Genomic DNA, 21728 nt, shown 5'->3' with positions numbered 1-21728 from the left:
AAGTCAAAGTGTCAAGGAAGAAGGTTCTTATCTAGGAAGAAAAAAAATCATAATTCTACAAATATTATGAAAATAGTCATTCATATGAGAAAAAAACTGCACAATGTTGAAATAGTTGCAAAATTTATGAAAAAAAAACTGTAAAATTGGAAGAAGTCATCATGTTATGAGGAAAAATAATGTTATTTTAGTAGCATAGTCAGACCTGGGTTCGAGTCTCCGTTTGGGCATCTCTGTGTGCAGTTTACGTGTTCTCCCTGTGCGTGGGTTAATTGGCGATGGTATGAATGTGAGTGAATGATCACTGACAGCCCAGTGTTGTTGCGCCACCGAGTGGGGAAGTTGGTGTATTGCACATACTCCACATTGCGATTCAAACCCATCACATCAGCTGATGACCAAGTGAAGTTTGGAATCGTAAATCACTGATATCAACATTCAAATTTCCATTTTTTACTCCGGCTTTATTTTACAAAAACACTTTAGAAGGCTAGCTTGACATCCGCAAAAACAATTGACAAAAAAGACAAGACGTTTTTCCAGCGGGCAACAAATATGGTTGGCAGTTTTCCCTTTATCAACACTTACAAAGCTGGAAAACTTTATTTGAATTGACAATGTTGTTGTTAGTGAATGAGCTAGCAAAGCGCATGCTATAGCTTGTTGCTGACGAGTTAGCAACAATGCTACGAAGCAAAGAATGTGGTGAGTGTTGCTGAGTTTTTCTGGTTTTAAAGCAGTGGTCCTCAACCACGGGTACCGCTGTTGTTCATTTTTAATGCTTTTCTAACGTACTGTTTATTGTTTTTACGATGTGCGGGGGGTGGCAAGTGCGCTCAGTGTGACACTGTATTCTAAGAAACGGGTCTGTCGGAGGCAGAACGAAGCAGATGATTCCACGATGAAAGACAACTATGAAAGAACTTTCAAGTGAAGCTGCAGTGACATGAATTCAGATGTTGACGTTTTGAACATCTTCACTGGTTTTTGGCTGAATTCCGAACACTGCCATGTCACGGACTGCTGTTCATGGGCTTGCTGGAGCGACTTTGGACGACTTTCTGGAAAAGGGCATCTGTAAAGAGAAGAATTGTTGGCATGTTGTCCAGCATGGAGTCAGATCCCGATTGGAAAGAAGAAAATGGAAACAACTTACCATTCCTGAAGCTCCCGAAGTCTGATTGCTGATCAAAGGACAAAACACAGAAGACATAATTAGAAATGATTTAGCCAACACTGAATTAACAGTGAAATGATCACTAGATAAAACAACAATAACTACAATCACAGTCCTAAGTGTGTAAACACATAGGTAACCATTATCAGGGGTGGTCAGATCCAATACCGAATATCAGGTCGATATCGGCAAAAAATTAGCATCTAACATCTGCGATATTGACAGTCTGATACAATCAGTCGAGCCCCAACACGCCTATCCAGTAACCGCCGGATAGAGCAGATCCCAACATTGGCAGTGCTATTGTGTCAACAAAGTAGCAAGAAGTAGGCGTTACTGTATGTTCCATAGAAAACCTGACATTGTAAAAATGTGTTTTCATATTATTAGAACCCTGTAAACAAAACCCCATTATAGTCACCTTTACATTTGTATGACCGAAGATAATACTAGACATGATAAGCAATAATAAGATAGAATAGCAAACTACTAGCAATGAGGGTCGATTTCCCTTTAGCATAAAGAAAAAAAAATCTCCATCATCATTTATTCTGATGTATTCCTACCAGTCTGACATGATGTGGCCAAGCCTCACCAAGACTCTACCTTCAGCGGCGCCCAGGTAAGTCGAGTTTGAGACCCCTAATCTAAGTCAACCAGCTAGCCCACCGTGTTCTTTGTGTTACTAAAAATGGAATCCATGTAAGATTTAAGACTGATTGAACCTTCCGGTCTCAAATTTCTGCTGCTAAAAGTGGTCGACCTTGTGTGTTGACTTAAGTGGGTAATGGTAATGGTTTGATTTCATTTGAACATGCATCAGATTACAATTGAATGCATCCCATAATCAGTTCACAGTTCCACATGTCCAAAAGGAGTAGGAAGAAGCAAAGCTTATTAAATCCTACCCCTCCATCTGGTACTTTTACAATCAGTAACTGTTACATTTGTTCACCTCCTGCTTTCCATAATACAGTTTAAGGGTTTTTTTTGGTGTTTTTTTTTTTTTTTTTTTAATAATGTACCTCGTACTGAAGTATGAGGTGATATTATTAATCCTAGTTACTTTTAGTAACAAGACGAGATGAACACAGTGGACCAGGACTTGGTTGGACTGTAATGTTTCTGTTTGCTTCACTGGGATTCCTGCCTTCTGTCCGTGTTGTCTGACAAATGTCTCACCCTGTACGAGGCAGCTGCCGGCCCGTCAGCTTGTTCCCGGTCGACCTTGGGAGCTGCGGACAAACACATGGCGTCTTTGTGACTTTATCACGATGAAAGACACGTTAGCACGTGTCAGAAAGTGAATGTGTGACTCACGCAACGGCTTGATAATGCTGTTGACGCCGTGAACGACGCCGTTGGTAGCCATCAGGTCCGCGTGTGCCACCGCCACTCGATTGACATAGACGGTGTAGTTTTTCTGTGGGGGAGGGGACATCAACACTCAGGTTATCCGTGTCGATCAACGATTCCCAAACAGCTGACACGGTGTTATCACTCACCACGCCCAGCTCCAACTTGTCACCCTGCAGAGGTTTGACCCTGGTGTGAGAGCTGACCCCCCCACTGACTAGCATCCCCTCACCCAGATGGTACCTGAGCATGGATGACAGCTGCTGGCGGTTTCCTGGGAGAGTCGGCAATACACATTTATTTCACTTACACAGTTTAGACTTGATTGTTATCATCAAATAAATATTTCTCTTTTAGGAAGCAGCAGAGTGAAAGTGTTTGCGTTGGCTCTGTTAAATCAGCGGGTGTTGTAAACACGTCAATGCAGGGGATGGCCAAAGAAGGAGACGAGTGATGAGCTGCTCGCTTGAACAAAGGAAACTAAACAACGTTTGACTCTTTGTTGAGCAGAAGTGAAGATGTCCCATAGAACTTGTTCCGTCCTGCTCATTCTTACGTAGGCTTTATCATGAGGTCCCAGGAACCGTGTTCAAACTCAAATATTTCTATGAGTTTTGTCGCATCACCAAAGTTTACAAACACATCAGGACGGGTCAATTAGAGTATAAATTTAGACAAAATTAGCCCACAAAATTTGGTGAAGGAGACGTCTGTCCTAATGCCGGGCTCACACTATATCCATTGTGGCTCCGGTTCTGATCCGTCAGCTTGACCAGAGAGTGCTCCAATGTCTGGAAAACAAATACCCCTTATGGATTGTTTCCGTTGTGCCGTACAGCCGCTGGAGTTGGAGACGCACCACTTGGAGCTTGTGTGAACCTACAACAGGAATTTCAATCTTCTGGAATGCTTCCAGTGGATTCAATGTGAACCCGGAATAAAAGGATGCATGTAAATAGTCTCAATCGTCCCATTTTGGTTTGGACCAACTACTTTGGAGCAAAAACTAGGAGCTGTACTTTGATGAAGTCATCCTGGGACTGGTGACCAGATGGACCCAAATTCAAATCGGGCATACAGTTGATGATATACAGTAAACCTCGGATATATCGGAAATTGGGAGCCAGGCAACGACATTTCGTTGGCAATTTCACTACTGTGTTTTGTGCAATGACAATAAAGGGAGTCTATCTATCTATCTATCTAAATTCGCTCACAACGGACAGATAAAAAAGAACCAATTTTTCTGTAATGCATTTCCAATAAAAATTCATTGCATATATCGGATTTTTTATAACGGATTTCGCCTATTTCGGACAAAATCTCCAGTCCCGTTCCAATGCATTTCCATTAAATTTCCCTCGCATATATCGGATGGCCGCATCGTGGCGCTCCGATTCGCCGAATCGTGACAGGCCGCTATACGACGTCATTTGCAGCGTTGCCTGCGCGTCCAGGTACATTGGAAACATAGTCAAGGAAGTGCCTTTTTATAACGGATAAAATCCGATTTACGCATATACCGGATATAAATCCGATATATGCGTAAAACGGACATTTTCCGGTATACGCATATAACGGATTTCGCTTATATCGGACAAAACCAGTGGGAACAATTGAATCCGATATATCCGAGGTTTACTGTATTAAGAATGGTTCTAGTTTACGCCATAGGAAGAAACACTAATAACTCAATCGATATGAATAGACGCTTTGGGTGCCCCCTAACGGGCAGAGTTTGTAACTACATTCTAGGTGGTCTTCATTTTGTAATGGTTTTATCAGCATCCAGTCCATGACCGGTGCAGCTGTACAAAAGTACGTTGGTAAAACTAACTCGCTGAGACCTTTAAGAGTCATGCTGGACGTCGAGTTGACAGTCCGGCATTTTGGCTTGATGGCTAGATCTCCCGGCTCTCATTCTACAGACCCTGGTTCGATCTCGGACTGGACCATATGCATCGACTCCAATGGCGCCCCAACTGGCTAAATGGGATTAATGGGCAAATTCTGATCAAGATTTCCTGGTCTTTTCTATGAACCCTGAGTTGAACGGGGTTGTGAGGGCCCCTTCACTTTGTGGTTCCTAAAGGTTCAAGGTCGAGCCTAACCGCTGTCCACCAATTTGATGCTCACTCACGCAACAACCTGCTGGCTTCCGATTGCGGCACAGCGTTAAAGGCATCGTTGGTGGGAGCGAAGAAGGTCAACGCTCCGGGCTGGTTGAGCAGCTCCGTCATTCCGGCTGTCTGGATGGCACCGACCAGAATGCTGAAACAAAGGAGTTTTTTTCTCATCACTCGCTTGTCCATCTTAAAAGAACCGAGTTAGGTGACAGAAAGCTGAAAAAGTCATTCCAAATCCCAGCTCACCTGAAGCGGTCGTCTGCCTTCAAGACATCCATGACCGTTCCCATGGGTGGCGTGATGACTTTGTCCACGGTGAACATGGTACCATAGCGTCCGGTCTTGTCGTGGGCCGCGAGGCAAGCGTTCTCAATGCACAAGTTCTACATGTACAACACAAAAGCGGATCAGTTTTCATCTTGAAAACATCTCCCAGGAGATTGATCGGCAATCGGAGACAGGAAGTCCACACGACAGGTAAGGTTTGATTGATGTTCTTACATTTCTGTAGACAAACACTCGAAGTTTAATGCCTCCCAGCGTCTCCAACTCCTGATTATGATACAAGGACTTGGATGACAGCTGCTCCTTAACGATATGATTGTTCATCACCTTCCTCTTGTCGGTCATTGTGATCATACTTCCTGTCAATCACACACACACACGCGTCAACTGTGCACTTGACAATCAATCGCAAAGACTGTGTTCTTCCAGATGTTACCACTGAAGGCGTCGTCCAGGGGTGCCAGCACGGTCAAAGGTTCGGAGCCCTTCAGCTGGGGACCGAGACCGGCCTCAACAAACATTCTGGTCGCCGTAGCAACATTGGAGCTTTCAGTGAGCTCCAGCAGAGTTTTTGCTGCACGACAAACAGGTAACGAGTTGAAAGATGTTCAAATTATGGCAAAGCTCTTAATTTACAGATCAATCTACATGCCAACTCAACAAAAAATCAGAATTAAGAAGTGTTCCAGAAATTCCAAATATTCTATTCTGGTACCTGAGTCGGGTATGAGCAGTTCGTTGATGTAGTGGATGACCCCGTTGGTCCCGAGCTGGTCCTTCTTGGTGATAATGGCCTTTCCATTCAGAGTCATCTCGTCTCCGTCACATCCGACTTCCAAAACTGTGCCCTGCAGCGTCTCCATCGGCGTCCCCGAGACGATGGACTCAGCACAGCGCATGTTCTTCAGGATGTGATAGTTGAGCAGGTCTAAAGGGGCGGACCAAATCCAAAAATGAGCGAGCCAGTGGAATAGTTCAAACGGGAAGAAAGGTGTTTCCTGCTTGTTACCTCGAAGAGACACAGGATCTCCGAGGATTCTATTCAAGGTCTCTGGTGGGATCTTCTCGAAGGCTTCGTTGGTGGGAGCAAAGATGGTGTACTGACCCTCGTTCTCCAAAATATTGGTCAAACCGGCGGCAGCGATGGCCGTCTGAAAGGCCGCACAGGAAGTCAGCCTTGCACTTGTTTTCATTCGGTAGATTGAAATATGAGGTCTTTGAATCTTGTAGCGATGGGCTTACACGCAACGTCTCCAGGTCATCGTCAACGTCGATGAGCATGTGCACGTTGTTGGAAATGGCGGTGATGACGCGGTCGACCACGTGCACGATACCGTTGGTGGCGTGTTGATCGGGTTTGATCAGTCGAGCGCAGTTCACCGTCACAATCTCAACATGGAACACATTACGTTGTTATGTTTGTTTGGTTGTTGGTCAACAACGTGTGTGTGTGTGTGTTACCCCGTTGGAGTAGTGATGCACGTGAACATGGAAGTCTTGGTACATGGAGGTGAAGGAGGATCCGTGTTTGAGCTCCTCTGAGGTCAGCCTGCGGTTGATCATGTGATAGTGGAGAGCGTTGAGGAGTTCGATGTTGACGTTGCTCACCAAAGCATCCAAGATTTCCTGAGGATGGACACGCACACACACACACACACACACACACACACACACACACACACACACACACGACCACTCTATAACTCCATAATAATATAAGCAGCATAGAAAATGGATGGATAGATTCTTTTGAAGGCAACTAACCGGAACTAAACTACGTTCCTCTTTACAGAGATCTGACCAGAACTGGACTCACAAGACCAAGTGGGGGGGTAAGTCACCGTTGATGCATTACACTCCTGTTGGTGATGTCAAAAAGTCCAAACTATCCCGTTAAGCTAACGTTGACATACATGTTTGAATGTTTTTTTGACATAAAATGTGAGCGCCAAAGGGGTCTTTTCTATGAAAAATTGGTCAATTAATGTGGACAACTTGTCTGTTAACCAACTTATCAAGTTCCGGTGCATGTTCTTGGTGACCGCTTAAGTCGACATTGATTGTTTTTGTCAACATACAATGTGTTAGTTAAAATAAATTTTAATTTTTAAAAATTGATCAGGGCGGCAAGGCGGTCGAGTGGTTAGCGCGCAGACCTCACAGCTAGGATACCCGAGTTCAATCCCACCCTCGGCCATCTCTGTGTGAAGTTTGCATGTTCTCCCCGTGCATGCGTGGGTTTTCTCCGGGTACTCCGGTTTCCTCCCACATTCCAAAAACATGCTAGGTTAATTAGCGACTCCAAATTGTCCATAGGTATGAATGTGAGTGTGAATGGTTGTTTGTCTATATGTGCCCTGTGATTGGCTGGCCACCCGTCCAGGGTGTACCCCGCCTCTCGCCCCAAGACAGCTGGGATAGGCTCCAGCACCCCCCGTGACCCTCGTGAGGAAAAAGCGGTAGAAAATGAATGAATGAATTCAGTTATGAATGAATGAATGAATGAATGAATGAATGAAAAATTGACCAGTTTACGTCAACAACCTGGCTATGTTGACCAACTCATGATGTCCGGGTCCAATATGTGACCGCTTATGTTGACACTGACTGCTATTGTCAACATAATATTTGCGAGCCAGGGGTGTAATTTCTATGGAAAAATGGGTCCGTTTATGTCAACAACCAATTCATCAAGTCCCTGTCCAACGTGTTCTTGGTGACCACTTATGTTGACAGTTACCGCATACAGTGACTTCCTTAGAATTACTGTAGTAGCTCTGATACAGATGTAGTACATAAAGTGTTGTATAAAAACACAAGAATCTAAATAAAAATGGAGGAAAACCATGTCAAGAAACTGCTACAAGTAAAAAAAAATATCCTTCATCAGTCGAGAAAATGTGCAGGCAATGGCTACATTTAGTTTTGGTTATGTCAACAACCGCTTATGTTGCCGTGAGTATAAACCAGTCCGAGGGATGTCGACCTCGGTTCCACGGTACTACGGTTTCCCCCTCCCTGCTCGCCATACAGACCGTGGGGAGCGCTGCCCAGGCCTCGTTGCTCGGAGCAAAGAAGGTGAAACTTCCGGGACCTTCGATCTCCTCCTTCAGTTTGGCCCGCTCGGAGTACATCTGAGTGGTGGTGGCCCCCACCGCCCCCAACGTGTTGTAGATGTTTACCAGAGGCAGAGCTGCAACAGCGAGAGAAAGTTTGTGCTGAAGACCATGTCAAAGGTTAGAGGTCACATGTTTTGCGTGTGTGTGAGTTGGGATAGAGGTAAAAGGTCATACCTGCAGGGCAGCCCCTCTCTCCAGGAATCTTCTCATAACCTGGACAACATTCGTAGGTGATCACACTGCAGGAGACGAGACAAAGGCATACGAGGACATGAATGAGGAGACACGAAGGGGTCGCACGAGGACACCGGGCGACACGTGAGTCCTTTCTTACTCTCGTTGGTCAAAACGTCCAGACAAAGTCCATTTTGTGTCCTTCAGGTCTGAGCATGAGGTGAGAAGCTTTTCCTCCATAAAAGAACCTTTTTCCACCGCACTAACTGATTTTTCGCAGACACGTAAATTCCTGCATGCTTGTAAATGTTGTTTTTCCGTGTTGTCATTATAACGCCGACTTGAATCGTGCTAAGCACATCCACGTGTATCCAGCGGTGACGGGAGAAGACGAATGAAACCGCTGCCGAAAGAAGGTGAATGGGCACAATGATCCGATCCAGCTGCCGCAGTCAACTTTCAGTCTGAGAGCTTCTCACTTCATGTGAAAGACGCACGACTTCCTGTTGAGATTTCCATCATAAATGTGCCTCATAAAGCTCATTTCCTCAGAGAGTAGAAGAATCTGCAGCCAAATGTCCGCAGGGTACCAAGTTGTGGAAAAAAAAACCCAACTTCTGGATGTAAACGCCCAGGAAAATGAGACTAAAATGAGTCAACAAGGTCACAAAAGCTTAACAAGCCTTTTGGACAAGAATTCAGTTTCCTTGAAGACGAGGTATTGACACGTTACAGCATGGCTTGCATGTAATCCAACTGTGTTTTCATTGGGGAACATTCCAGCACCTCCACGCAGGAAGTATCATTTTTTCCTGCAATTTGGAGTCCAAATCTCTTCCCCTCTTGCAAAGAAATCAGCTAAAAGGATACACATCCCGGGGGCGCACCAGAATTCCTCTCCTTCCTCGCATCCTTGTCTCGTGTACAAAAGCCCATTTTCCACCACAGGAAACGTTTCAGGAACTTTCCTATTTATCCTGGTATTTTGTAATGACCCCCTGCGTTTCCAGCAAAAACCGACCCCGGTAAAAAGGTTTCAGGTGGCCACACGGGGATCCACTGGGGCATCTGTGTGCCGAGGAACGCTGATTAGTGGAACACACTTGCAGTGTTTCTACTCAGCCATCATGTTTTTAAACTAGACTGCAGAACAAAGATCTTCTTTTAGAGATCGATGATCCCTTCCAGACAGACTTTCACTCCTTGGAGTGTCGGGGGAACTCATTCCATTGAGGAGTGGAGCCTTATAACACGTATGGACGATTAAAAACATATTCATGTTACCTGGGCTCCGTGAAAGGGTGTGCATGTTTAACAATAATAAAACAATAAGAGTTTACATTTAGCACTATTGTATATTAAGGAGGTTCTATGCAGAGCTTCAAAATGCAAAGAGAAGAAATGGGAGTGAGACAAAAAAATTTCGAGTAAGAAATTGATTGCCAAGAAGCAATAAATGGAGCTAAATTTGGAGGTTATGGAGCAAAAAAATCAAGAGGTAGACCCGTAAATGTCCCGGCCCTGACCCGGAGGAGCTGATGGCTGTCAATCAAGACACAGGACCAAACAAAGGAAGGTTGTTCCTATGCAGTCCACTCTGCGGGAGAAGTGTTTTAATAACAAAAAGCCTCTTCTCCTTCAACAACACAAAATTGCCTGTTGGAATTTTCACAAGAGAACCAAACATGGGACACTGAAAGGTGGAGGAAAGTTTTATTCTCAGAGGAGGAAAAAAAATGTAACCTTGACGGTCCTGATGGCTTCCAATGTAACTGGCATGACAAGGTTATCCCACCTGAGATGTTTTCCCACATGGCACAATGGGGTGCTTTCAGTGAGCTCCCCATGAGGGGGTGCCATTGTGACCTGGGCTGCTTTTTTCTTTGATGGAGTTTGAAATTGTGTGCAGGGGCGTCAAACAGCAGATGGCTGTGTGGTAATGATTGGCTTTTTCTACAAGACAATACTGCACTTCGCAAAGACTTCTTCCAGAGGAATAACCTCACTCATCCTGCATCTTCTCTTCATCTAAGTCATTAGCAACGTTTCAAATGTTGAAAGATGGTTTAATATAGGAAATGTGTTCAGAGAGTTCATTCCCTGGTTTTGGATCACGTTGCTGCGCTTTCGCCCACGTTTGCCACCATCTGAGTGTGTGTGTGTCTTTGCATATCAGCAACGATGGTGTCAGCCTTGTGCCAAAACAGGAAATGGATTCTGCTGTCAGTTGACCTTGATGCAGTCCAACAGGAAGCAGCTCCATGCTCAACAGAATAGTCAGCGTGTCAAACGACTTTTCCAGAGTCAAGCCATCCGGGGAAAAAATAGAGAAAAAAAAGGAAAAAGATCTGTCCCTGGATATCCTGTCGAGTGCTATGTTATTTTATATCTTATTATTATTCATAGTACATAAAGTGATCACCTGGAGGTTATTATTACGTTTGCGATTGCTATGAGCAGCATCACGCCGCGATGAGACACATCTTTTTGTCTGCTTTGTGTCTTTTTAAAGGAGAGCGTGCAGAGCCTTGACGAGCAACAGGAACCTGAACGCACAGTGGCAGCGAAAGGTGAAGAGGTCACATGACACACAGGGCGGTGTTGGACTCACGTGGGCTTGTTGCAGATCTTGCGATGGTACCACTGCTTGCAGTTGGTGAAGTATTTCTTGTTGGTGCCTTTCACCTGCTGCATGGCGCACACATTCGGCCTGCGGGGACGACAGATACTTTAGTTCTTCACGCTTGGTCACATGACTTCTTATTCTATTGTAGCAGTCACAGCCATAACATGCATGCTCAAAAAAGGACAGGTTTGTGATCAACATTTCCACAAGTAGAATATTACACGTTTTATTTCTAATATTTGTTGTATATGAATTGAGCTTAGGTGATTTGTACGTCAAATCATTTTGCATGCATTCTTAGTATTTACATTCATGTAGTACATGCATTTATAGTTTATACAGTGGCGGTATGGGACGCATAGGGCACAGGGCGGTATTCTCTATGGGGGCGGGGTACAGATTATTAATATTTATTTGTGCTCGGTGCTCAATAGTTCAGGATCATACCTGTCAAATCTCATGTTTAAATAGTTTCCTGTAAATTTCCTGTATTTTTTACTTTGATTTAAGAACAAAAAACTAGACAATTTGGCAATAAATCCTTTTAAGGAACAAAGACCCATTTGGGAGAAGAACTTTCCATCACTTCCATATTGGTCATGTGAAGTGGATAAAACCAAACCGAATCACACATACACTATTGTGGTGAGCTTCACTTGCACGGGAAATGGTCAGAGGCAAAGTGAGGGGCAGGAGGAGGGGGGCGTGCCGAGGGGGGGGGGGGGGGGGGTCTTGCACAGGGCGCCATTGAAGCTAGAACTGCCACTGCATACAGTCATAATGCATATATTCACTCTTAGTACATATGCTCATAGTTAGTACGTAGTCATAGAACTTACATGCATAGTTAATGCATACACTTATGGTTAGGACATACATTTATAGTACATACAATATATTTTAGTTAGTACATAGTCATTGTACATATATTCATAGTTATAATACATACCTTCAGTTTGTACAAATATTCATCATTAATACATATATAGTCCACATATTCACCCAGAGTCATAACATACAGTGCCATCATAGTTATTACATATAGTATTCATAGTTAGTACACGCATTAATAAGTAGTACACACAGCAATAGCGCATGTATTCATAGTTAGTACATGCATTCATAGTTGGTACATACAATCATAGTACATACCTTCAGTTTGTACCAACATTTATAACAGTATTCAGTCATAACATACCATCACAGTTAGTACATGCATATTCATAGTTAGTACATATGGTCAGTTAGTACAAATATTCATACTTGGTACATATAGGTATTGTGAGTATACACATTCATAGTTAGTTCACTCAGTAATAACATACCGTCATAGTGCATTCATTCATAGTTTTGTATATTCATAGTTAGTAAACAGTGTATTTTCACAATTACTATATATATTGGTAGTTAGTACATATATTCCAAGTTGGTACAATTTTAGATAATTAGTAAATATATTCATGGTTCGTACACTCACCCTTGTTGGCGTCCTCGGATCCGGCTGTGTTGTAGCACCGCCTGGTAAGGAGACCGGGCCGCACAAACGGTCCAAATGAGGACCAGGAGCAGCAGAGATAAGTTCATGTCCACCAGAACACTTTTGCTTCTTCTTGTTCCCGTTTCTTCGTATTCACGTTTCTTCTTCTTGTCTGCTCTTCACGTTTCTTCTTCTTGTTTCTTTTTGTCGTTTCTTGTTTCTCCGCTCATCTCACATTTATAGAAGAGGCGGGGAGGGGGCGGGGCCGTCCGTGTCAGTGGGCGGAGATTTCTTCCTTACAGAAAAAAGTAACTTTTCATAAAACGTCTTATATTAATTCTTACTTTTTCCTCACACTTCAAGTTGGCAAGTATTCCACTACCTAAACTCACAAACAGTGGAGTAGCTAAGGGTGGACCATAGAATAAAACAGGCAAAAAAAATATTTGTAATCAAATTTATTTGTGAACAATTTATTAATATATACAACTTTTTGAAAATAGCTAGCTTACTGCCATTTTGGGGAATCCATATTGGGTCACATGGCAAACATCTAAAATGTTTCCTAGCTTGTTTTCTAGGAATTAACAAAATAAATATAGCAAGAACAACATAATTATAATATTTTACGCCCTATTTAAGTATTTCAAATCAGCTTTATTGGCCAAAACTACTTTTGGAAGCTAGCTAGCTAAACTACCATTTTGGGGAATCCATATTGGGTCACATGACAAACATCTAAAATGTTTCCTAGCTTGTTTTCAATGAAATTACGAAATAAATACAGCAAGAACAACGTAATTGTAATATTTACATCATATTAAAGTATTTCAAATGAGCTTTATTGGCCAAAACTACTTTTGGAAGCTAGCTAGCTAAACTGCCATTTTGGGGAATCCATATTGGGTCACATGACAAACATCTAAAATGTTTCCTAGCTACTTTTCTATGAATTAACAAAATAAATATAGCAAAAACAACAGAATTGTAATATTTTACACCCTATTAAAGTATTTCAAATCAGCTTTAATGGACAAAACTATTTTTGGAAGCTAGGTAGCTAAACTGCCATTTGGTCGAATCCATATTGGGTTCATCATGTAAATATAGTAAGAATGGTTATAATATTTGACAACATATGAAAGCCATATGAAAGAATTGTTAAATGGCTGTTTCAGTGGTTAAAAAAAAAGCTTTTAGAAACTATCTAGCTTAGCTGAGATTCTGCCATTTTGTCTGAATCCTGTGATCTCCATCCTACTAGGCCAGTAGCCTACCTGGTCTACGAAGACCAGAACTTAGGAGGCCCCGCCTCCAGCCGCCAACCAGCCTGGTGGATTCAGATGGTCTCGCCTTCCTCACCCTTCCTGGTTGTGTCACGTGTTCTCATGTTTACCCTGACGTCCTGACAGAATGACATCTGCCTTCAGTCACAACAGTAAGGTAAGTGAAGGCGAACAAACAAAATTATAAAACATTATAAAAGCTTAATTTTCTTAATTAGGTTTTACAGGAGAGAGAAGAAATGTTATCCTTCTACAGATTTATCTCCAGCTTACAGCTAAAACAGTAATAGTCATAGCTGCTTTAATTACTTTTTGGCTACTTCATTCAACACTGATCAGTAATAACGCTTAAGTTTGAATATATGTATTATTTGATGGCATATATGGGATTATGTAGTATAACAATGCAGCATCTGCTGGAGGGCATATGAAATAATGATGAGGTGTAGGAAAAGACCAAAACATGTTTGCTAGTTTTTCCATTTGTGCTTGTTAAAGAGAAGCTCAAACTGATTGTGTTCCTGTTTGGGTGATTTTTAAGTGAGTCCGAGTTTACGCACATGGAAGAGAATTCTGCTTTCCAAAGACCAAACAAAAGCACTTTTCCTTGCCAGGAGAAATCCCAGCATAAGGACCGTAAACACGTCTCCTGCTGAGACTTGATGCTTTAAACACATCTGATGCTTTAAACACATTACATACCTTAAACACATTTCATGCTTTAACCTCCTGAGACACAGAAGTATGAAAGTTACTTTTTTTGCATTAAATAATAATTTGATAATGCAAAGTCCCTGCCCTGTAATCCCATGCCAAGCAAAAACTACTCTGAACCCCCAACGTCACATTTGCTCCCCTAACACCGGAACACATTTACAGCAACACACATGAGCATAAGTCGTATTTATGTTTTAAATTGGTTATTTATTGTAATTATAATATGGGTGTAAAGATGAATATGGAGGTGTTATTTCATGTCTAGAAGCCTCCAGTAATGTTAAAAACTGTATTTAAGATAAGATATGCCTTTATTCGTCCCTCAGTGGGGAAATTTGCATTGCACAGCAGCAAGAGTACAGAATCAGTTAAGCAGTACAAAATACACAATATAGAAAAATAAACAATATAAACAACCCAAGTATTAACAAAATCAACAGTTTTTTCCCAGAGTTATATACAATACATTATGTAGATAATATGAAACGAGATGAAATATATGACCAGTCTATACACTGAGATCTTGCTAGTGAATTAATATGAGGCATTATGGAAATACTTCACATAGAACTTAGTATATTGCATTTAGAGCCCTTAATATTGCACATTTAGAAAGTGGTGAACTCTGAGAATATTCCATTTAAGGAATCCTACTTTACAGAAATTTCATCACCGTTAGGTCCAGAGCCCATTAACTGCGATAAACGAGGGATTGGTGTACACAATACCTGGATGAATGTACTGACTTACTGTTGTTGTGCCCATAAGACATGCTCTTTTCAATTTCATTGGACATCTGACTGGTACAAGTGCGGATGTCCACGCCACGGCATAACTTGCATTTGAAACAAGGCTGTGAAATACTTGTCTTTTACAGAGGACAAAAAGGCCCCGCTGGATCTCAGGAGGTTAAGCATATTTGATACTTGAACCACATTTGATGATTTAAACATATTTCCCTGTCGTCAAACACATGAAGACCTTTACAGGCTGAAAGTGGATTTAGGTCATGTCCACACTAATATTATCAAAAATGCACAATAAAAAATATCTCCATCCACACAGGTGGAGCAAGAAATATGCCAAAAATAATTTTCTCAAGAACTTTGCCAATAAAAGACAAAATAGATGTGGTTGTTAGGATCTATCTTTATTTGTGCACTCAAATATCCATCACGTGGCAGATCTGTGAGACCTCAAGTTTAACCTTTTGACCTTTTGCTCTTTTAAAAGATTAAAAAGTAGACACAGCAGAGGGTCGTAAACCCTATTCTGCCTTTACGACCGTCTGCTCCCCCCCACACACACACAGGTCAGTGAAAGTTAGCAAGTTACATCGAATTTAAGGCCAAAAAGTAACACTAAAGGTTAGCGAGTTGCACAGAATGAAATGTTAGCAATTTAATGATACAGTTTAATACATTACGCACGACAAAAAGTTAGCAAGTTACACAGAATTAAAGGTTAGCTAGTCACACAAAATTAAAAGATAGCATGTAGCAAGTTACACATTAGCATGACACGGAGAATTAAAGGTTGGGAAATAACACAGAATTAAAGGTTAGCAAGATACACGGACTTAAACGTCAGCATGTAACAAGTTACACTAATTTAAGTACGTTAACAAGAATTAAAGGTCAGGAAGTTACACAGAAATAAAGGTTAGTTTGTTACACAGAACAAAAAGCCAGCATGTTACACAGAATTAAAGGTTAGCTTGTAGCAAGTTACAGAGAATTAAAGGTTTGAAAGTTACGCTAAATGTTAGCAATTTGCAAAGAAGTTAAGGGTAGTACGTTACACAGAACAAAAAACTAGCAAGTTACACAGAATTAAAGGGTAGTAAGTTATGCAGAACCAAAAGTTAGCAAGTTACACGGAATTAAAGGTTAGCTGGTGGCAAGTTACACTGAATTCATGGTTAGCAAGTTATGGCGAATTGAGGGTTAACAAGTTACACAGGATATAAGGTTACTAAGTTTATACAGCTCAAAAAGTTAGCAAGTTACACATAATTAAAAATTAGCGATACAGAATAAAAGGCTAGTACTTCATACAGGATTGACGGTTAGTAAATTACACAGAATTAAAAGTTAGCGAGTTACACAGAGTTAAAGGTTTTCCAAGTGTCACAGAATTAATTCAGAATTAATTTAAATGAATTCAATTTCATGACAATACTTTCAGCGTCAATGTGCTTTGGTGTTGCCATGGTAATGCACTGTCTTCATGAAGTTAGCCAACAACATTATTTATGATTTTTACATGAACAGACAGACATGATGTCACCTGTGTGATGTATGGCGGCCTAAAAGTGACAAAACAGGAAGTGCTTCTCCAGTAAATGGATTTTATTGTAAATACTTCATTTCAACTGCATGCTTTTATAATACACATCTTTGTTTTGCTGTATTATTCCTAACATACTGTACATTGGTATGCATCATGTATCTAAGTATTTTTAACATGGCACTGAAAAAGTGTGTGCGTGCGTGTAGACTCTTCACACACTTGAGAGAAATCCTCACACCTCCATAACAAAGTATCTCCTTCATGTCCTTTTAAGACCTCCAAGAGTCTGCTAGATACCTGAGTGCTCCGAACACACAAAGTGTTATGTGTTTTATACTTGCACATACATTACAGCGACACCAAGGTCTCAAACATGCGGGCCGCAGGCCGTTGACATCAAAATTCAGTGTTGTGCTGAGCGTTTTACATTCCTGTAATGTATATTTTGGTAGGAGATGCTCAGAAGAACTTCAGCTTGTTTAAAAGAATAGCCAACACTGGATGACTGTTATTACACTCTTACATCTACATATGACTGATGGAAAATATATATAAAAATATATTTTTCTGTATAATGTTGTTGTTACATTACACTTGTTTTACTTTATTGTCACATAATTGCTGCTGATTTTGTCATTTCAGAAAAATAATACATTCATCGATTGTGTTTTGGACCGCAATTGGCCCCCGGGGCACACTTTGACACCCCTCCACTGTAACATTTCACTAAGACTTGCTGATGGAAACTAAAAGCTTGTGTTACCTGCCATGTTGACTTTGACCACCACCTCACCTGGCGCTTGGGTGTCACATTACATCACTGACGCCTTTGTGTTGATTTTCTATACTGCTTGTCCTCATTAGGGTCACAAGTAGGCTGGAGTCTATCCCAGAACATGCTAACTCCGAATGAAGATTGAAAACCCTGTGTGGCTAGCCACTAGGACACCGTGCCACCCGGCAAAATAATCCTGTATGCACTCTTGTGAGGATATCTCACTCCTTGTAGAACATCATGCCAGAACCTGTTCACCACTAACAGAATGTGCTTTCTTCATTGTACAGATCAAAGTTCCTTCATCCTGCCGAGGTTCAGGTGGATCCAACCACAAACACCTTGGATTTGTACACATAACTAAAGTGTTTCGCTCTGTTTGCTTGTAATGGGATTTTTTTTTCCACATGAGTGACATCTGTGGTGTGTGAACTTCAGGCGGAGAGAAAGCTCTTCACTTCCTGATCACGTAACAAATGATGTCATGTCACCTGAAACGCACCTGAAAGCGACACCCGCTAGCCAGCACGGCCAACACTCGCGTGGAGAACCTTCCTCGCTTGGATGTTTGGCTCATTTTATGCAAGATGCCCGTTCAGATCCCGGACGACTCGGACTTCTCGTCCTTCAAGGATCAGTGCCTGAACGGAGACGGCTGGGCTAAGAGATACCACAAGGGGGGGGTGACGGTGTGGTGCTGCCCAGATGAGAGCAGGAGCGTACAGAAGATCAAGGTGAGTACTCACACTTGGGCTCTCGCACTGTACTACCTGGTATTCCCGTTTTTTTTTTCCCACCGGGAATGACAAAGTCAGAATGGAACACCTGGGAATGGTTTGGCTTCAAACTAACTTCTAGCTTTAAGCACAATTATGACACAACGTAGTGTTTTTCCAATTTTCCGATGTGACGTCCACATACATCAGTGTTCCATAGACACGAAGCTCACGCGTGAATTTTTAATAAGGCTGCGTGTTGAGTTACATGACAGATGGAAAAGGTGGCTCATATTCTGTCTCGAACACATCATCAACGGAAAAGACGGGAAAAATTGAACTCGGCTAAGATATAGGACCGACTCATCAGGTCCTGGTCCACCATCATCTTCTTATTACTGTCAAACCTTGTTTTCTGTGTATGATTTGTTTTTTGTCGGAAATGTTCGCTTCTATGTTGGATTACGTTTAATAATGGAATTGCATCATTGCAAAGGTCCAATTTATGCAGGGAGTCATATTGATACAACCTGAACACACTGACTAGTCATGCTAAAATCTTATTATAGGACACAACATATACAAGGGGAGGGGTGATCTCCTACTCCTGTGAGGGGAAGGGCAGACTCACATGCCAAGACACTTTATTAGGTGTAAGGATATATTCTATTTTAATTTGACCTGCTGTGGAGACAATGGGCCTCGTAATTAACTCTGTCTGTGTACACATTAATGTGTACTAATATTAGTACTAATATTAGTATGATTGAATAATGGCCACAAGAAAATTACAAACTATAACACTGATTTATAATTTTACTATGTTTGCATTATTCTTTGCATGTAAAACTGTATTTATGACTATAAAATATATTTTTGTTCATATTTTTGTGTGTCTGGAACAGATTCATTGCATTTGCATGATTTATAATAGGAAAAATTGCCTCGATTTTTGTACGTTTCAGTTTTCGTCTGACAAAATGGAACTAATTAATTCAGAAAAATGTGGTTCCACTATACTAAAATAGTGTCCGCATCGTTGACATACATGGTGGACCACTTTTGTCGACATAAAATTACATATTTCTTTGAAAAATAGGTCAGTTTATGTGATATGACAATTACTGTCATATCTGTTCAGTGCAAAATTAGTAAAATGACAAAAAAATAAATATGTATATATATATGTACAATCAATGACTGATTTCTTGTCGTGTTTCAGATGAAAATTATGTGCAAGGATGTGAGTGCGGAGACGCTGTACGACGTCCTGCACGACACCAGCTACCGCCGAAAATGGGACACCAACATGATCGACACCTATGACATCGGCAGGCTCACGGTCAACGCCGACGTTGGATATTATTCCTGTGAGCTGTCAATCAAATACTAGCAATAAATGTTGGGGAAAAAAATGCAGTTATGACGATAACAGCAGTGATGACAGTACTTTACCGCCATCTTTTTTGATGTTTAAAGGGAGGTGTCCCAGTCCACTGAAGAACCGCGACTTTGTGACCATGAGATCCTGGCTCCCGCTTGGCAGTGACTACCTCATCATCAACTACTCTGTCAAACACCCGGTAACTATTTACACTATTCAATCTGTCAGAATTGTTACTGTTCTTGACTCTGCTCCATCTTCCATCTTCTTCTCTAAGACAATCTGACCTTTAGCATCACTCCCAGCAGTGAAACCACTGAAGTCAACCCCGTTTATGTTGATAACCGACCATCTTATCAAGTCTGGGTCTTCTTAGTACTAAAAACTGATTGCTGAAGTCAACTTTGACATAAAAATTGAGGGGTCATTTGTATAAAGATGGGTCAAATATGGCAACGTTTTTAAGAGAGGACCCCGTTTGAGTCTCCTCCTATATGCCAACAAACCATTTTAGTTGCCCAATTCATAATTTCCTGGTCTGTTATGTACTTAATACTAAAAAGTGCCAACTTAATTACTAGTTGACATAAAATTTGAGAAGAAAAAGGGTTCATTTCTGTAAAAAGTCGGCATTTGTTGTACTGCAGTATAACCCTTTTAAGTCTGCCTCGTTTATGTGCGGAACTGGTCAAAGTCAAGTAACTCATCAAGTCCCGGTCCACCATGGGTCAGTTTATTTGACATTTGTTTTAGTACAATGGAGTCTCTTTAACTCTACCTTGTTTATGTTGACAACATAAAGTTGACGTCAACATAAAATTCCAGAGCCAAAGTGGTCATTTGTATGAAAGTCAGTTTATGTTGACATTTGTTGAACTACAGTGGAACCCTTTATGTCGACAACCTGTCAAAGTCTACCTCATCCAGTTCCACTCTATTGGGTTATTTTTATTAATAAAAAGTGTCCGCTTATGTTGACGTCAAATCAAAACTTTAAGAGCCAAAGTGGTCATTTGTATGAAAAATATGTCAGTTTATGTTTACATTTGTTGTAGTACTGGTGAACCTGTTTATGTTGACAACCCATTTAAGTTTTGTTCATTCTTACTACTAAAAAGTTCCCGCTTAAGTCGATGTCGACATAAGTAGTCAAATGCTTATGTCGACCAATGGGGTCATAAAAAAAAGGTTTGTTTCTGTCGACATTTGTTGTAGTTCAGTGCAAACCTGTTCATGTCGACAACCCGTCTAAATGTCCCAGTCCCAGTGTTCCTCTTAATATTAAAAAGTTCCCGTTTAAGTCAACATTGACTTAAAATTGACATAAAAAATGGGTCATTTTCTTGAGCCCGTTTAAGTTGACACTATTTATGTCGACAACTCATCTAAGTTGTTTTAGATCGTTAAGCACCGTAAGAAAGATTATCACATGCACAAGGTATGTCAGCTGGTTATGACGAGTCACGGTTATGTCGACAACCGCTGATGTCGACAGGTTCCACTGTTAATCACTGTGATTGCTTTCGTTTGTGGTTTGAACGTTAAAGTTGCCCTGTTTGTCTCGGCAGCAACACCCTCCCAAGAAAGACTTTGTCCGAGCCGTGTCTCTGCTTACCGGGTATTTAATCCAGTCCAACGGCACCAGTAGCGCCACGCTGTACTACCTGACCCAGGTGGACCCTCGAGGTGAGAAAACTGAAATAGCAAAGCTCCTGGACGTCTGTCAGTGACGTCTGGTCTGCCTGCAGGTTCTTTACCAAAGTGGGTGGTGAACAGAGTCTCTCAGTTTGTGGCTCCCAAGGTAAACTGCTGTAATGGAGTCGGGTTTCAAGATGGTCGGCTTCATGTAATGGAACTTCTGTTGGTTTTCAGGCAATGAGGAAGATCTACAAGGCCTCTCAAAAGTATCCCGAGTGGAAGAGGAAGCACAATCCCAACCTGAAGCCGTGGATGTTTCCGGAGCAGAACACACTGCCATGCATCAGCTTGGCGGATCTGACGGTGCAACGCGCCGACTCATTAGAGAACATTGACGAGAGCGGCCTGAGCGAGGAGAAGACCAACCACAGCGACGATGACGAGACTTAAAGGTCCTCAGGTTTGACTGCCCTCTGTCATATTGGTGATTGTCTTGGTTGTGGAAATTAAAGTTAATTAAGTTAATCCCTCTTGCAATGATGTCATTTTGTTCTGATGAAATAATAAAGTCCACTTGTTA

At 41.6% G+C, this 21728-nt stretch overlaps 2 protein-coding genes across 6 annotated transcripts; one reads left to right on the top strand and one right to left on the bottom strand.

The window, feature by feature from the left end:
- The first annotated feature begins 151 nt into the window (after window positions 1-151).
- stard15 (StAR-related lipid transfer (START) domain containing 15) lies at window positions 152-21712 on the top strand. Of its 4 annotated transcripts, XM_058064072.1 has the most exons (14): window positions 152-705; window positions 1747-5533; window positions 6737-6776; window positions 7978-8180; window positions 8294-8381; window positions 10750-10807; window positions 13605-13783; window positions 17500-17608; window positions 17701-18144; window positions 19349-19496; window positions 19606-19709; window positions 21079-21196; window positions 21259-21311; window positions 21383-21712. In XM_058064072.1, the coding sequence occupies exons 9-14, from the start codon at window positions 17998-18000 to the stop codon at window positions 21596-21598; spliced, it is 786 nt and encodes a 261-aa protein (XP_057920055.1). In that variant the 5' UTR covers window positions 152-705; window positions 1747-5533; window positions 6737-6776; window positions 7978-8180; window positions 8294-8381; window positions 10750-10807; window positions 13605-13783; window positions 17500-17608; window positions 17701-17997; the 3' UTR covers window positions 21599-21712. The 4 variants fall into 4 exon arrangements, with proteins under 4 accessions (XP_057920055.1, XP_057920053.1, XP_057920057.1 ...); XM_058064070.1 differs by lacking the exons at window positions 152-705; window positions 1747-5533; window positions 6737-6776; ... (1 more) ...; window positions 8294-8381; window positions 10750-10807 and adding an exon at window positions 11595-12648; XM_058064074.1 differs by lacking the exons at window positions 152-705; window positions 1747-5533; window positions 6737-6776; ... (1 more) ...; window positions 8294-8381; window positions 10750-10807 and having other exon boundaries at window positions 11595-13783; window positions 17701-17731; window positions 17849-18144.
- Window positions 157-12572, bottom strand: tgfbi (transforming growth factor, beta-induced). Of its 2 annotated transcripts, XM_058064045.1 has the most exons (17): window positions 12341-12572; window positions 10849-10947; window positions 8238-8302; window positions 7980-8137; window positions 6406-6570; window positions 6187-6333; window positions 5954-6095; window positions 5660-5872; window positions 5381-5518; window positions 5161-5303; window positions 4906-5042; window positions 4674-4804; window positions 2683-2807; window positions 2498-2600; window positions 2360-2412; window positions 1157-1184; window positions 160-1075 (listed from the first exon to the last, which is right to left on the bottom strand). In XM_058064045.1, the coding sequence occupies exons 1-17, from the start codon at window positions 12445-12447 to the stop codon at window positions 1014-1016; spliced, it is 2016 nt and encodes a 671-aa protein (XP_057920028.1). In that variant the 5' UTR covers window positions 12448-12572; the 3' UTR covers window positions 160-1013. The 2 variants fall into 2 exon arrangements, with proteins under 2 accessions (XP_057920037.1, XP_057920028.1); XM_058064054.1 differs by lacking the exons at window positions 10849-10947; window positions 12341-12572 and adding an exon at window positions 8398-8696 and having other exon boundaries at window positions 157-1075.
- Window positions 21713-21728: the final 16 nt, after the last annotated feature.

This window comes from Doryrhamphus excisus, chromosome 2 (genome assembly GCF_030265055.1).
Source record: "Doryrhamphus excisus isolate RoL2022-K1 chromosome 2, RoL_Dexc_1.0, whole genome shotgun sequence".
Classification (NCBI taxonomy): domain Eukaryota; kingdom Metazoa; phylum Chordata; class Actinopteri; order Syngnathiformes; family Syngnathidae; genus Doryrhamphus; species Doryrhamphus excisus.
This window is presented reverse-complemented; position numbering and strand designations above follow the sequence as displayed.

Excerpts from the sequence above, each read along its gene's own strand:
- tgfbi (XM_058064045.1), bottom strand. The coding sequence starts at position 12,447 with ATGAACTTATCTCTGCTGCTCCTGGTCCTCATTTGGACCGTTTGTGCG. Across the intron at positions 6,571-7,979 it reads CCTGGGCAGCGCTCCCCACG|GAAATCTTGGATGCTTTGGT; the intron begins GTCTGTATGGCG and ends GTCCATCCTCAG. Across the intron at positions 1,185-2,359 it reads CGGCAGCTGCCTCGTACAGG|CAATCAGACTTCGGGAGCTT; the intron begins GTGAGACATTTG and ends TCCTTTGATCAG.
- stard15 (XM_058064072.1), top strand. The coding sequence starts at position 17,998 with ATGCCCGTTCAGATCCCGGACGACTCGGACTTCTCGTCCTTCAAGGAT. Across the intron at positions 18,145-19,348 it reads GGAGCGTACAGAAGATCAAG|ATGAAAATTATGTGCAAGGA; the intron begins GTGAGTACTCAC and ends GTCGTGTTTCAG. Across the intron at positions 19,497-19,605 it reads CGACGTTGGATATTATTCCT|GGAGGTGTCCCAGTCCACTG; the intron begins GTGAGCTGTCAA and ends TGATGTTTAAAG.